General features: G+C 41.4%; 1 protein-coding gene across 9 annotated transcripts in view; it reads left to right on the forward strand.

The window, feature by feature from the left end:
* Positions 1–17,400, forward strand: part of RBM39 (RNA binding motif protein 39) — a 177,491-nt gene that overhangs the window by 34,807 nt on the left and 125,284 nt on the right. For 2 of the 9 annotated variants that reach the window (XR_015060075.1, XM_085888416.1), the window contains exons 1-5: positions 1,045–1,228; positions 1,456–1,526; positions 4,733–4,814; positions 10,016–10,098; positions 10,199–10,251. Coding sequence is in view for 8 of the 9 variants with exons in the window: in XM_085888416.1 (XP_085744542.1) it covers positions 1,467–1,526; positions 4,733–4,814; positions 10,016–10,098; positions 10,199–10,251 (278 nt within the window). In the remaining variant the exon portion in view is untranslated. Of the gene's footprint in view, positions 1–1,029; positions 1,229–1,455; positions 1,527–4,732; positions 4,815–6,656; positions 6,734–8,654; positions 8,744–10,015; positions 10,252–17,400 lie in introns of those variants that run through there. The other 7 variants (XM_085888414.1, XM_085888415.1, XM_085888418.1 and 4 more) reach the window with 5 other exon arrangements.

The following is a 17,400-nucleotide window of genomic DNA, read 5'->3' on the forward strand; positions in this document are numbered from 1 at the left end:
ACCATGAGAGATGGGGCCAAAAATGATATATAGCACGATATCTCAGAAAGTTGGGTTGGATTCAGATGAAATTTGGTGGGTTGGTTGTGTGTGTGATGATGACAAACTTGTTACATTTTGGTGAAGATCCGGATCAGACTATGAGAATTGTTTATGTGATTCTTCACCATTGAGAGATGGGGCCAAAAATGATATATAGCATGATATCTCAGAAAGTTGTGGACGGATTCGTATGAAAATTGGTGGACACGTTGGGTGTGTGATGACGACGAATTGACTCAATTTTGGTGAAGATCCGAACCAGGATCTGGATACGAGTTGTATTTAATTTTCGAAGTGATTCTTCATTGAGAGATAGGGCTTAAAACGACATTGTACTGTATTGCACATTTCAAAAACGTATCGGGCCCGATATGTTGTCGTGGATCAGGCATCACGTGGTGGAGGGTATGCGCTCCACCGAGTGTCCTTGTTTACACTGGATCTCTTTCCATGAACACAAGAGGACAGTCATTTGTGAGGAGGCGCAGGAGGTGAAGGCGTTTAAAGATGCCTTTGTGTTATAATGTTATAATGGTGTTAAATTTGCTCCACTCCAATCCTCCGATACCTGTCCTGACTCCAGCATGCAGTTGTTGTTTAGAACGTCATTCGTTGTTCCACAACACATCTTGAGGAGGGAGAGACCAGCCTCGCTGTGCAGAATTTCGATTATACACCCCCTGTCGTGTTTTCATGTAAAACCGATGAGGAAAGCTTGGGATTGGCCAGATTTAAAAGAATGATAACTAACGACGGATTCGTAGAGATTGCTTTGCTGAAAACTCCGTAAATACCCTGCGGAGGAATTGAGAAATTTCCCTGTCAAATTCCAATAAAATGGGAGATAAAAGCTCGTCTTCGGCGGGATGTTCAGTCAGCGCGTAGTTTCGAAAACGACAATTCGAGGTCGTCAGAACAAAAGGGCATAAAGTATCAATTGACTTGGACGAATAAGAAAAAAAAAATAACAATAAACTAGAATTACTGGAGATTACGGTCGCGTCGCAACTCGTGAAGCGCCGTGACAGGATAAAAAATTTTTTTTTTGAAGAAGAAGAAGATTCTCGACTGCTCCCCTAAAAAAAATAATTAAAGTGTTTCGCTTTCGCTCGAGCGTGCTCGTTCAGCGTTGTTTGACTTTTTGATTCATTAAATTATCAAAATTTAATCCTACTTTTGACCAAACGTAAGTTCGCCGATAGCTTTCTGTCGCGTTCGAGTTTTTAACTCGTTTGTTTTATGGTTTTCTTGCTTGTGAAAGGACGTTTTTTTTTTTACTGCGGCCTAATCGAGTCTCAGACCTCGACTAGCGCGCTAGTGTAGGCCGCAGACCTTCTCTCGGTCGTTATCGATCGTACTTGATTTTCACGTGTCGTTTGATCATTAATTTTTTGTTTTTTTTTCTTCTTCCAGATCTTGCCAACATGGCTGATGATTGGGATATAGAAGCAATGCTTGAAGCTCCATATAATCATGCGAAGGAGGTAAGTGTGCGGCCTGCTTTTTTGACGCCAAGCTAAATTTGTGTTTATCGATTTTGGAATCGGAAATAAATCTTGCTTTTTACTCTTTAACTGTTAAACGGGGGGGTTTTTATTTTCATTTTGTATATTTGGTTTGTGAGTCTGCTTCACATGTATGTTTGAAGACGTATCGAGTTAAACTGTTGTGCGCCGGTGCACTTGCCTAAATTATTATTGTCGAGAGATAGATTATATGTTACAATATCTCTCAAAAATGGTCGGTCATTGTGTGCCGGTGTCCAGACTTTTTCTTAATTATTAATATGGAATAGGCAAAGCCTATAAGTGAACGTAGAATTCTTCTTGCATTCGCTTCTTAAATATATCAAATTAAACCGTCTTTTTGCTATGAAAAAAATAAATATTACCTTCACAATAACAACCACCACCCAGAACAGGATCTCATCTGAAAAAAAAATCCTCAACGACAACTACACCACCAAGAACAGGATCTCATCGAAAAAAAAATTATTACCTCAACATTACCTTCACAACGACAACTACACCGCCAAGAACAGGATCTCATCTAAAAAAATTAATATTACCTCAACATTACCTTCACAACAACAACTACACCGCCTAGAACAGGATCTCATCTAAAAAAATTAATATTACCTTCACAACGACAACTACACCGCCTAGAACAGGATCTCATCTAAAAAAATTAATATTACCTCAACATCACCTTCACAACGGCAACGACACCGCCTAGAACAGGATCTCATCTAAAAAAAATTAATATTACCTCAACATTACCTTCACAACAACAACGACACTGCCTTGAACAGGATCTTATCTAAAAAAATCAATATTACCTCAACATCACCTTCACAACGGCAACTACACTGCCTAGAACAGGATCTCATCTAAAAAAAATTAATATCACCTCAACATTATACCTCAACATAACCTTCACAACGACAACTACACTGCCTGGAACAGGATCTCATCCAAAAAAATTAATATTACCTCAACATCACCTTCACAACGGCAACTACACCGCCTAGAACAGGATCTCATCTAAAAAAATTAATAATACCTCAACATTATACCTCAACATTACCTTCACAACGACAACGACACTGCCTGGAACAGGATCTCATCTAAAAAAATTAATATTACCTCAACATTACCTTCACAACGACAACTACACCGCCTAGAACAGGATGTCATCTAAAAAAATTAATATTACCTCAACATTACCTTCACAACGACAACTACACCGCCGAGAACAGGATCTCATCCAAAAAATTAATATTACCTCAACATCACCTTCACAACGGCAACTACACTGCCTAGAACAGGATCTCATCTAAAAAAAATTAATATTACCTCAACATCACCTTCACAACAACAACTACACCGCCTAGAACAGGATCTTATCTAAAAAAAAAAATACTAGATTCAATGTAGAATTGTTCTTACATTCGCTTCTGACTTTACCTATAACTTGTTCACAACTGTATACGCAATTTCCGGTTACTTCGGCCTGGATTCGGGATCAGCGATCAAATAATGTAAATCACGATTAAAAATTATTTTTTGATGATGCGGGAGATATCTTTATTAAAATCAGTGGAGGAAATATACACCATGTCTGATATTTGGGTCTTTCATGTCTCCGACGATGCCTTTATCTCCCGGCATGCATCATTCCCCATGACAAAAACCGGAAACAAAAAAAAAACCGAAGCAAAAGGGTCAGAGCTAACAACACGGATTCCAAATTGCCATGGTATTGTGTTGTTGTTTCCTATTCTCTCATGTGCACGCGTTAAGTAATATTCACAAGATAGAAATAAAACCCAATAGTGTTTATACACCGCACAGCGTTTAAAAACAACCGGAAGCAAAAGGTCATAGCTCACGACACGGATTCCAAATTGCCATGGCATTGTGTTGTTGTTGTTTCCTATTCTCTCATGTGCACGCGTTAAGTAATATTCACAAGATAGAAATAAAACCCAATAGTGTTTATACACCGCACAGCGTTTAAAAACAACCGGAAGCAAAAGGGTCATAGCCAACGACACGGATTCAAAATCGTCAGGGGTATTGTGTTGTTGTTGGTTACTATTCTCTCATGTGCACGCGTTAAGTATGAAGCTCACTGCGTTCGCTATTATTTTGCTCGACATGAAATGGTATGGGTAAAAGGGACATATATGTTTACATAAGATTCTAATTTGGGGGAGTTGGGGGTGGGGGGGTATAATGTGGAGGATAGAATGGATTGTAGAGGTTACTATATGGGGGGTATATACATGTGATGTACCAAATGACCACCTATGATTCCCTTGTCTCCATTAGAGGGTTTCCGCTGGTTTCCTTTATGCTCCAATGTCTCCCTTCTCTGGATTTTTGTTTTCCTCCAAAACCCTTCGTGGCACGAAAATCGCAGTACACATGACTTTGCGATGTCCAGCATTAATTATTTGATGAATTTGTGACCGTCACCGTTCCGTTCTATCTCCTGTCATCCATCTTGTGGGCGGCTCATAGATCAACAGCAATATGTACATGTCTGCAATATTTGACTTTGAAAATGACGACGTATGAATTCTCTCTCTCTGTCTCTGTCTCTCTCTCTGTCTCTGTCTCTCTGTCTCTCTGACGCGGCTATGCCTCTGATGCAGTGTCCCCCTTACCAGTACACTGGTGCTCATTTTGCCGACCTCGGAAGGGTGACGGGCTGAGTCAACCTCCTGGTGTATTTTAATTCAGCGGCCAACGGAGATTTAACTCAGGACCCGAGAATCCCAAGCCACCACCCTAACCACTAAGCCAACACCAGGCTTCGTATGAATGCTAAAATGAGGCCTTTTGCACATGCACTGTGCGTTTACAATGTCTGTGTATGTGCGCCAAGCATTTGGGCACATTACGTAATTTCAAAAAATCTTCGGGTGCACTCTGGAAAGGCTTGTCATTGTGTCACACGCAACACATAGACAGGTGACTGGTGCTAATAGTTGGAGCAAACAACACCGGAACTGGCGTGATCCCACTAATGGAGAGAAGGTCCAAGTTTCCTTGTATTTAAATGTAGATGTGGTACTTCATGAGGGAAAAGTGCAATTGTAACAATTATGGGTAATGTATGGAATGTATTGCGTGTTGGTTGTATGCTTTTACTTGTGGCGACATAAAAGCTGTGAATTTTACAGGGCGTTAATGTAGATTCCATGGAAATAACAGGGAAGGATAAGTGGAGGTGCTTTAGGTGTCCTGTTGTTAATGGTTTTACAGGTGAGTCGTTGCAGTTGGTGGTTTGCTTTTGTTTTTGCTGATGTTCATGTGATTTTATTATTATTACTATTTTTTTTAATCCTCTGTAATTGTGAAGCTGTGGTCCTGGAGACATGGATGCACCTTTGGCTCTGAACCTTTGGGTCACAGACTCAAATCCACCCCTGCTTTTCCCTGGCTAACCTCTCAAAAGACCACCTTGTTTGGTGCTCTGGAATTCTTTGTAATATGCATCTTGTGAAGTTTTTAAATTGGGAGCTTTTGGTCATGTACTGTGACCTAATACCATACATCAGTTTGAATTCACGATGCATTGAGTCTAACCCATTGACTTTGAGGCACAACACCGTGACTCCAACGTAATGGATTAAAGGCACATTGGTCAGTAGCACGACGTGTCTTATTCTGGTCGTATCGATTATCTTAAATATATATTTATTTTCTGCACAGTGATGACTCTAGCCTCATGGATTAAAGTCGTGATGCCATATACCGATGTTGATTCTCATAATCCAATACGATTGCCTTTTTACGTCCTGGTTTAAAAAAACAAAAACAAATGGTGCTGTAATCACATGCAGTTCACTCTTCCCAATTTGAAGATGTGTTCTGGAGACTGTTTGAATTGATGATAATTGTGGAGTTGTACTTTTTTTTTTAAGTTGGAGCTATCACTTCTATAGTCCAGCATACACCAACTAAAACCCATGTGCATTTGCTTATGCTGCTTTGTTTCTGTACAATGGGCTCCATTTGGAGGTTTCAAGAACTCTTTACAACGATGGACATCTGAACATGTTAGCACCATCATCTATAACTGCTTGCTTAGGAAAACAAAAACATTTGTTTTTCATATGAAGATGTTATGGATGATGGTGATTGATAGACATCCCCGCTAGGGAGAGTAGCAGTGAAGGCCTAAACCAGAGCTACTTCCTGTCCATTAGTTCCCAGATTCACCGAATCGATTTGTGCAGTTTCAGCACCTCCATGATTGTGTGCTAAGTACTCAATAAATGAGTAAATACTTTTCTGGTTTTGCAGACATGAAGGTAGGTTTCAGGCCTCCAAGGAGGGCTGTAGTTTTAACAGAATAAAAGGCCTCAGGCCAGTTCAAATGGGTACAGTAATGCAATTGGTCATAGTGGTCTATATCGCTCCCTATTTGAATTGTTGGATCAGCATCGGCCGGAGTTTTCAGTATTGGCTCCGCAGCACAGTACAGAGCACTTGGGGAAATTGGAATAAGGTTTCCAAATCAAGATGAATGCAAATCTGAATTGGACATAAGCAGTGCTTGGAATGCATAGCACAGATCACACTGCAACCATGTCATCGCTTAGCTACGTCTTTAATAAAATTAAAAAAATTGTTTCCCAATCCTTTGATTTACATGTATAGGGAAGACCATTGTGTCATCTGAAGAAGTACATACAGATTACATCGAAGGTGTTACCTGTCTGTCTGCACGTCTCACAACCCAGGGCCAGCTATTTTACTTCTCACTGTGTAATTAGATTTTTTTTTTCAAAACAGGCAAAATTCCAGATTTGAGCAATCGATGCTGCTCTCGTGATGGCCACGAGTCGTAATAACTTTTTTTTTTCCTGTCAATATGTACAGCACATGTAAATCCATAGTTCCTGCATTTAAGTGCATGACTTGTTCAATTTATCAATCGTAAATATTTTGAACCCTTAAAAATTCCGTTTTCTTACTGACCCACTTCTCAAAGCGTGTTACTGGAAAGGGGTCTTTTATTCATTTATTTTCATCCGGCCTCAGGTTGAGTGACTAGATTAGCTTGCTACTTGCTGATCAGTGGATTGTACCACTCTACAGGGGTGGAGAGTGGTATTGTTGAGAACACTGGATGATGATCGAGGATCTGCGATGGTTCTGCACAAAGTTTTGGACTGGTAAATGAAATGTGAAATAAACTGAAAAGCTCATCTGCACACATTTGAATGGCATGCCTGGGCAACAATTTTGTTTTGGCGAAGTTCCCGTTTTATACCTGCTGCCAGAAAATCGTCTGCTCAGAAAGTTGAATCCTCCAGTCATCGACCACTTGTCCTGAATACAAGACTTATTTTATCATTGCTGCCTTGTGAGAATACAAGACATTTTCTGATGAATAAAAGAAATTTTTGTTTCAGTTTTTGGCTTGTGTTTTGGGACAACTGATGTTCTTTTTCTGTGCAGATGACAAGAAGATGTAACACTCTCCATGGGCCAACCACTTAAAAAAGCTAGAACGGCACTCGCAGAGTGCATAGTTTCGCCCCGCATGTTCATTCTGAACCAAAATGCCATAGTTAACTGAACACTACTATTATGGCCTACATACCCACCCTAACTCTCATAGTTTATTGGCTTGGGTTATGAACGTCATAAATTCTGGTCATATATCAGATAGATGAAGTTTCAGATTTTTCGCATAAGAATTTCGATTCAATCAATTATGGCTACAATACTACTTCTCCGATGACGTTGGAGTTGGCAACAAAATATTCTCCATGGGGAGTCCCTCCTATGAAGTTGCGCATCGATCGGCCAAGCGGCTGCAGAGAACCATTTTTAATGTGAAAATATATGTACCTGGGTGCATGCACGGGCTTTACAATAGTCTCGCATCCCCTTTGTGGCGAGACTAATGATGATAATGCAATTTGATCCATGATGGTGATGGTTATTTTGTTGACAGACCATTCAATCAAACATTTTTTTAGGAAAACCTGGAGAGGGAGAGATAGAGAGGGCTCGAAGGACAAATAATCTGTCTGCCCTTGTGCTTTAAGTTGTCAAAAATGCTATTGTTATGTAAATAAAGTACCAACATTACCACATGCACATCGCTTCCTTTTCTACAAATAGTACAGCGGTTGATTAAAAAAATAAAAATCAGTTACCTGATTTAACGGCACTGAAGTTTATCTTGGGAATGTTCATTGTTACCACATGCACACAAAGTGAAAAGTGGGGTTAATGAGTTGGTTCAAGTCTCTCTGTCTTTCTGCCCACAAACATCAGTTTATGATCAAGGAATAACTTATTTATATTGAATGTTGTATTTTGAATACGAATTGGAACATGATCAGAAAATGAACTTGTAGTTTAGATCGGGGTACTTTGGCTCAATCATTCCCCAATTGTGCAAACGTACAGAGGAGTGAGACAGGCAGACAGAGTAAGAAAAATAAATTGTCTGGCAGTTAAACAAAATCGAAAATCATTGCAAACAGGAAACATTGTTTTTTATGGACATCATAAAGGACACAAATCGGCACAAAGAACTAATGTAATGCATTAAATAAGGTAGTGAAAAAGATGCTGCATCAGCAGCAGTAATCTTCCCCAAAAATATTTTTTCAGCCTTAAAATCTTTATTTTATTTCAATTTTATTATAGACTGTCAGACCCTGCTATTCGTGGGGGATAAGTTCCTGGAAAATTCCTCGAATGTCGAATCCATGAATGGCGGAGCATTGTTTCAATGGGAAAAATGGGGATAGGTTCCTGGTGGTTCGTGGTTCATAAGGACAAATAAAAAATCCCGCGAAAAACTGCGAATACGCCTACAAAAATGCAAAACTGAAAATGCAGAGAAACCATGAATACGGGGAAAAAAATAAACGCACAAATACGTGAAGTATAGCGCCGCAAATGTGGAAGCAAGTCACATTTTATGAATCACAAATATGCAGGGTACTGTAGAATATGAATACTGTAGAACACAAATCACCTTTATAGCACTTTAAAAACCCTTCCATTTAGCAGGACTTGGACAAAATATTATGACATTTTACATCATCATGACCAATCAAATTTGCCACACAGATGCTGTCCATGTCCTTGTTTCTCAAGACAGCACGGGGTAAAGTGTTCTATGAACTCTAGTTACCTCCACCCACCGAAGATGGACAGAGGTAATGTTTTCGCCCTTGTTACTTGCAAAAATCAAAATTTTTCGACTATGCTTGTCCTGGTTGCGCGTGTTGGTCTGTCTGTTTGTTTTTTTTGTCAATCACCTACAGGTCACAATTTTACACCGATCTTCATGAAACTTCGCCAAATGGTAGAGTTGGTCACAATCAAGAAGCCTATTGATTTTGAGGTCAAAAGGTCAACAACTTATGTCTATTTCTGAAATCCTCAATTTTCATCCGATTGACTTGAAATTTGAAGAGGTGTTGCATATCAGGTCATCGGATTCAACCACCAATTATTGTTGAGGTCAACATTGGCCAAATTTCTAAAACTAGCAGAGCATGTGCTCCATGGGCGATCTTGTTCCAAGCATGCAACACGTTCTTCTGACTCGTACCTTTATTTGGGCAGTGTATAGGCAACTGACAGCTCTGTGCAGGCAAAAAAAAAAAAAAAATTCCGGATTACGTGCGTGAAGCAAAAACATACCTACTGCTTTTAATTGAAAATGCCTCTGTACAGGAAAGCGTGGGGACAGGAATACTGTTCTGTACATGGTGAGGACTTGTAATACCCTTCGCCACATAGAGGCAGCGCTACACGATAAACATTTACATAGAGACCACAGGCATAGATTGAAAACGCCACCATACATTTATTGAGGTCATGCTAATCCTATGCAGAAAGTTTGGATATAATTAGCCCATAACTGTAGGAGGAGTGGAGGAGTAGTGTGACAAGCGCACACATAATATGCCTGGTGTTGGCTTAATGGTTTGGGTGGTGGGCTTGGGATCCTCAGATCCTGAGTTCAAATCCCACTCAGCTGTTGAATTAATACCACGTGGGGTTGACTCTGCCTGTCATCCTTCCGAGGCCGGCAGAATGAGTGCCAGCTTGTTGGTATCCTGTGTCGGAGTGGCGACCTGTCCAGGATTGTGCCCAACAGCCAAGGAGACTGCTTAGGCAGCACCAACCCTCTGTACAGAGTATGGTCCCAATGGGTGGATGCAGTACTGCTGATTACTGTGACTTTTACGCCATTGGGTTAGAGTCATAATATTGTGTCTGGAGACTGTTTAAACTTGCATCTGTGGATTGGCTGATGTTTGGATGCGACCAAAAAGGAAAAAAAAATCTTTCCAGTCAATTTTGAGTTTATATTTTTGTACTCTGGAGGTAAATGTTAGACTTGACATTTTTGTGAATCATTGTTCACAAACTTTGATTCGGTGTTTCATTTTCACTGAATCCTCCATGTCTTGTTTCAGGGCAAGTTAAAATGAAATATCTTTGGCAACTTGTCGCAATCGATCTATTGCTGGAGACCATGAAGCTGGAAGGAAGAACTAAAGTTTCTTTATCATACTTGTCATTTTTCTTCTTTAATCTTATTGTTGTTTGTTCCATGTGCCTTTTTCCCCAAATTACTATCTCTGCCTATGACCTTCCAGGAGAAGAGGAGATCATCTGTAGACAAGAACTTGAATGGTGAAAAGCAAAAAAAGTGAGTAGTAGTTGCAACTTGACAAACGTAAGATTTAAAATGCTTTGTTCTCACCGAGTCAAACTGGAATAGAGAGAGATAGATATTGTATAATCTGTAACCTTGAGTCTTGTTGATGGATTTTATTCAAGCATGGTTTGAATTGTGATTGTACTTATAACTGTAACGGATAAATTATTATTATTACTATTATTATTATTATTATTATTATTATTATTATTATTATTATTTTTAAAATCTGAAATACGTGTTCAGCACCATGTGTACTTAAGTTGCATCTAAAGTGAGGAGGAGTTTGTGTGGAAGAACTACAACTCTTACCTTTGAGAATTTTTGTGCTTTTCTGCACTGATAGTTTGAATACCACACATAGGAAGTGGAGTTGATTCTCATCAACCTGAGTTAATAAATTGATTGAGTAATGCACAAAATGTGTGACATAGATGACAAAATGCAGATTCATTATTATAGTTGCCATCTTTGGAACATCTCCAATCCCAGGAACTGTCATTGCATTTCCTTCTTGTTGTCAGGTTTACATTTGAATTTTAGAGGAGCATCACGTATTTGCCTAATTATCACCAGCATGAGATGAGCAAACATGATGAAAATTGTCTTCTTCAATGAAACTATTTTGTTGATCATAGAACTCTGGAAAAGATTAGAACCTAATAGGGGAGGAAGGTGGGGGTGTTGTAGGTTAGTGTGAGGGGAGGATTGTTCATTTTCCTTTTGCCCACAACCTGACCCTGGGTACCACCAACATGTATGCAAAATTTGGTGAAGATCTGGCCAGATCTGTTTTTCCACCTCCCACCCCCCCCCCTGATTATTTTTAGATGTACATACATTCACGCATGCAGATAATTGCCTTATTTTATATACTGGGATATAAGTATTACCATCACCCAATAAGTATTCTTAAAATTATTTGTTTCTTCCAGTGTAGTTCGATGAGCTTCCCCAGCATTTTTTTATATATTATGATTATTATTTTTTTCATTTTACATTCTTATCTTTCTTTATACAGGTTTTGAGGCTTGTGGAAGAGCAGAGCAGGGAGAAATGGTTCAACAGACAAATTAGAAATTAATGAAAAGTGTGATGGAAAAAAAACTTAACAGATGAACCAGAGCACGAGGAGAGGAATTGTGGGAGAAGGGTGAAAACAGGGTCTCTGCAGGTGTAGTTCAGCTCAGCAGTGTAAATGGGAGCATGAAGTGGCAGTGAGCAACAGGTTTTAAATCCTTTTGGGGAGAGCAAGTGACAATGGATATGGGAAGGCAGTGGCAGAGTAGAGATAACAGGTGATTATGAAGGTGAGCTTAAGTTTTAGGAGGGTAACAAGCAAAGGGTTTCTGGAGGGGCAGTGGGTGGGGAGTTATGAAAGTATGAGGAGCAAGAACAAAATGGAGCCAGTTAAAATATAATAAAATTCAAAGCTACCATCCTGGCTACGATGAGAAAATTGCAGACCCTTTAATTCATGGATGGGGGGGGGGGGGTGGGGGTGTGCAAGATGTGAAGCAGCAGTACCAGTTTGAAGTGGGGAGCCACATTCTATTGCACTGGAGAAAGGCTTTGTATGCTGTTGTGAGCTATTTACTGCAGAAGAAGGTCTTTGCCCTGTGGAGAATTCATGGCTGTAGCCATCTTTGGAAGCCAGTTTGAAGATGCAATGAACCTAAACTGACTATAGCTGATATTGTGGCCCAGGAGCTCCAGAGGCTGACCACAGAAATAAATTGAGATTTGCCTGCTGGTACTTGTGGAGAGAGAAATTGAGAATTTGGGTCTTTCTCGCACAGACTCATTCTTGGTAGATGACCACTTGCTTATTTTCTTCAGATCAACAGAGAGGGATGCAGTTTCAGCCTGCCCGGTGGAGGGTGTGGTACTATCCAGCAGAAAGTGGAGTCGTCTATAGAGGGATACAATGGCTTTTCCAGTGATGAAAACATGCCATTGATGTATATCAACAACACCACTGATCCCAGAACATTACCTTGAGTGACACCGACGTCTGGAGGTACAGCATGGGGTCATATTCTATCCAAAGCACCCCACTGCTCACAAGTGCACAGGAAATCTGACAGCCAGCCTAGGATAACCATTAGCTGACAGTTTTAAAATCAGAATGGGGTGCAAGACAATTAAATGAACAGATGTCAAGTGAGATGGCCTTATCTCTTGTTTGAGGTTCAGGGCATCCATCTATTGATGACAGAAGAAGCTGCATGCCCATGGTGATGACTTGAGCAGAAGCCAACCTGATTGCCTGAGTTTGAGAAAAGAGGAGTTTTAGCTGTGCTTCAATTACCGGTTCCATTACTTGTGATGTGGAGAAGATCGACTGTGCTACAGTTAAAAGCATCATTTTTAACATCTTTCTTTTGAATTTTAACACTGTTCATTTTTCCATGCTAGACTGGCTGACCTTGTTGTTTGGGGGGGGGGGGGTCGGAGAGGAGTAGACTGAGTTGGCCAACTGCCTTCAAGATTTTGTTGGTGAAAGACTTGCAAGTTCACACCACAGGTTGTCCTGAGACTGCATTCCAGCATATGATGATGGAAACGCTTTGTTTTGAACCTTGTAGAGAGACTGCAGGTTCCCATAAGTAAGGTTTGCTTTCCAGGAGGAAAAGTCATGCTGCATTCTGGCATTTGTCTCGCCTTGTGAATCATTGTTCCAGGAACAAGGTGTTGGATGGAATAGCTGGATGTGTGAGTATATGAACGGGTGGATGAGATGGAGTATTTTGTTGAGAAAATCATTCCCAGGCATTGTCTGTCTGGAGATGATGAACCAGTGAGTGGAAGTGATGGTGGACTGCAGGTTCAACCAATGTGTCTGATTTAACTGCCACACACTGTGGTCCCTTAACGGATTGTTGAAGACCACCATGATGAGATATTTCCAAGGGTACATGATGTGAGTAACCAAGGAGAGCAGATGAATAAAGGAAAGATCAGATGGAAAGTTGGACATTAACAAATCAGAGTGTGGAAGCCAATTGTTGAAATATGGGTTTGGAATCCACAGGTTTTGTAAGGCCAAATGTGATGCAAAAGGTATTGGTTGTAACACCAAGTCAGCTGGAATGGTGATAGTTGAAATCTTTGCAGATTAGGAAGTTTAGATGGAGTTTAGTTTGGCTGAAACACCTCTTACATGAGTCTCCGCATTTGGGAGGGTGTTAGGCAACACCTAAGCAAGACATTGTTACACAGAGAGGGATATGGATCCACAGATATTCCAATAGGTTTGGTGGCACGGCAGGGACTCTTGGACAGCGAGTTTCCAATGCAAACCACAACACCGCCTCTGGCACGAACTTTAGGTCTGCCTTAATGTTTCAAAACTACTTGGGGAGGGAGATGAACGAGTTTGCAATTTTCTGTGAAAGAAAGTGTTCTGTTAAGCAGATAACATCTGGAGATAAGGTGGCAACCTGCAAGGAGAGAGATGAATGAAATTGGAGTGTGAGCCTCCAATATGAGTGTAAGTTTGTAAAAGGGTGTGTGTGTGCGTGCGTGTTTTATATGTCTGCATTCCTTCTTGGGACTGCAGTGCAGTAATTGGTGATGCTTACTTGCGTTATAAATCAGGTGGGGTGCAACTTCCCGTCTAACTATACTTGTGCACTGTGTTGGACCAATAAAGGTAAAGACAACTGAGGCTGAGTGGAAATAACAAGCAATTATTTATTACACACACACAAGCAAGCAATAATTTAAATGCGAGTATCTTCAAGCAAGAATGCAAAAGGCATATGAGAGCAGATTTAACCATAACATCTATTCTTTTTATTCGATCTTGCTTGCACAAAGGACGCATGGCCATCATTCAAATCAGGGGAGAAGAGTCAAACAGAAGAACTTGAAAATAAAAGTAAAGTAAAGTATGTAGAAAAGAAAAGTAGTCTTTTCTTTTCTCCCTCACCTCACACAGCCGGACAGGCTGCTCAAACCCAAAAATATTAGACCATGTGGAGGAAATGTGGATGGGGGAAGATGGGCAGTAGCAATGTGGCATGATGAGACATGTAGCCCCGTCTATGGGGTGCCCAGACCCAGTCGATGAGTCCTCTCCGGCGTCTGAGATATGCCAGCGAGATATGTGACTTGCCCTCCTCTGCCTCAGCTTCTTCCTCCTCAGGTTCCCGTCTGAGGTGTTGCCATTTCACCCTCGTCGTCCTTTGTGGCTGACAGGATCGAGACTGTAGGATGACATTTGTGGAAGGAGTGTCCTTTCCCTCTCCCCCCCCCCTTTCTTTCTCCACTCGCTTTTCAGTTTCCTTCACCACAGAAGCTTGGCACCAACTGCTCATGAAGCTTTTCTTTCTTCATCCTCGCATGATTTTTTCCCCTCCTCTCATGAGGCATTTTCATCCGCTTCTTCCTTTCTTCTTCTTCACATCGCTTTTTCTCAATTTTCTCACAAGCCTTCCCCGTCTCTCGGCCTTCTGCGTCTCTTTTCTTTCCTCTAGTGAGCTCTTTCCATTTCTGCTGTTGCGAGCCTGTCATTGATGCGCAGCCGATGGGGGCGGGTCCACGATGCGGCCTGTGGAAAATGCCACCTAATGCTGAGGGAACATTTAGTTCATGGTGCAGCCCCCTGCCCCTCCCTTCATGCGCATGAGGCTGTGATGGGAGCCCCCCCCTCCCTCGCGCTCAAGCATTCCCTCGTATAGTCTTGCACTATACCACGCCTGCAAGAACCGCCATACCTCATGCCACAAACATGCACGTGAGAATGGAGTGAAAATGGAGAAGGATTCTGCCGGACCAAGGGATGACCGAACGGCTGAGGGGTTGAAAGTAAGACCGATGGGGTGAAGGAGGGATTGTCAAAAGGAGCAGATGAAGGGGGTAACGGACTGATGGAGAAAAGGAGGGATTGTTGAAAGGATGTTTGGTGAACGGGAGGTTATTGGGAGATTGAGAAAGGCAGGGGTGGAGGAGGGGGGACAAAACAAATGGTGTGAAGGAGGAATGATTGAAAGTGGCAGAGGGCGAGGGGGAGACATTACACCAGGAAAATGCATCTAAACCAACGCATTTCCCCACCGAACAACCCCTCAACCAGGGACCGAGGACTATCAACACAAGACTAGTGAAATAACTAATCGGGTCACCTACTTGTCCATGTATACTGTCCCCCTGAGGTAAGTCTCAAAAAAACAAACAACGTCGGAATGACACCACATTACGATGTCACAATACAATACCACAATCCTCTTTTGGATTACCATCACAACATCTTTTGACATTTTTATTTTGTTGTGGGATGGTGATGGATGAAGAAGAAGAATGACCACATTACGATGCCACAATATGACACCAGACACCACAATCCTCTTCTGGTTTAGCATCATGGTATATTTTGACGTCGTTCTATCACAATCCAACAACAAAAGTAAAATGTCAAAAGATGTGATGTTAATCCATGAGGATTGTGGTGTCATTCCTACCTTGTTTGGTTGTTGTTTTTGGAGATTTCATCCCTCTGGTTTTCCATTGTTATTTTTTTTTATGCTTTTTTTTTCTTGTATAGATATGCAGACCATCCTCAACTCATGTAGAGGTCCTAGGAACGGAACCCTTACGCAAGTCATTTTTTTGTGCAAGTCAAATTTCATTGAGTAAAATCTGAAGAAAATAAATGACAGATTAGATGGTTAATTGAATATTTACATGTTCAGTACGAACATAGCAGAGAAAAACATAGGGATGAGTTCCTCACGGTGGTGTTCTTGGCCCTGTACTTTTTCTCATTTTCATCAATGATCTCTCAGATTCCCTGGAAAATCCTCTTTATCTCTCTGCTGATGACTCCACCTTCTGTCGTACCATCTCTCATCCCTCTGATCAGCAGGCAGAAGCCTCTCACTCTCTGCAGACCTGGATAAAAATCACAAGATGGTCAAACACTTGGAATTTGTCTTTCAATTCTGACAAATCTCACACCCTCACCATGTCTCTCCGAAAGGACCGTCTGGAACCCCCCCCCCCCGCCCCCATCTACTTTATCAACAATCCTCTGGAAGAAGTCTTTTCATTCAAGCTTTTGGATCTCGCTATCTGCCACCATCTTTCCTGGGAAAGCCACATCTCCAAATTGGCCCCCAAAGTCAGTCGTCGACTTGGCATCCTACGTCGAGCGAAGTCCTTCCTTGGCACATCTGAGCTTCTAACCATTTACAAACGTTTCATCCACAGTCTGATGGAGTACTGCTCCCCCTTCTGGGGTGAAGCACCTGCCTCACATCGAGCTCGACTTCATGCTGTGGAAACCAAGGCGTTTTGGATCATTGGTATCTTCTGCGATGAAGCTAAGTCTTTGGGTCTCTCGCTGTCTCACCGGATGCAGGTCAGTGATCTTTCTATCTTTTACCATCTCCTCTCTGGCCTCACCTCCCTGCTCTGTCTGTGATCTGTCCCCCCCAACCCCCCTCTCCATCCAAATTTCCTCAGGGCCCTCAAGGTCTGCCAAAAACAACCTTCTGTTGAAACTGCCAAAATCAAGAATCACTGCTCACCTTCACTCTTTCCATCCTCTTTTTTTTTTTTTTTCCCCTTGCTTCTGGAACAAACTCCCACCCTCTCTTCAATCCCATTCCTCCCTCTCGGTCTTCAAAACAGCTGTTCACCACCATCTCATATTTTCCCCCCAACCCAAATCTTGATCTTTACTACCCCCATTAATCCACCTTAAACCCATCTCCTTCAAATACCCTACTTTCCTTCCTGAAAGTACCTGTGTACCCTGCCCCATCTCGCTCACTTCCACAGATATCCTATTATCTTTGTTCTCCACTATTTTGTGCTTCCCACTCCCACTCTCTTGTCTCCGGCCTTGTTATATGTTTATGTGCATTGGCTCTTATACGAGCCTCAACTTGGTATACCAAAAAACAAAAGGGAACGCCGAAAGGCAGAGGAGGGAGGCTGAAGGACGGGCCGGGCCTTCTATTCAGAAATTGATGTGTTTAGAAGCTCTGAAGGAGAAGGGCATAGAAAGACTGAGATTCAAAGCTTTGCAGGTTAGGGTTACGGACTCTGTTCGGGGCTCAACTTTTTTTTTATTATCACATTTCTTTTTTAAAATTATTATGATTATTATTCAGACAAATGCAACTCATCTCG

Source organism: Eptatretus burgeri, chromosome 7 (genome assembly GCF_056783735.1).
Source record: "Eptatretus burgeri isolate ZD-2024b chromosome 7, Ebu_testis_v1, whole genome shotgun sequence".
Taxonomy (NCBI): Eukaryota; Metazoa; Chordata; class Myxini; order Myxiniformes; family Myxinidae; genus Eptatretus; species Eptatretus burgeri.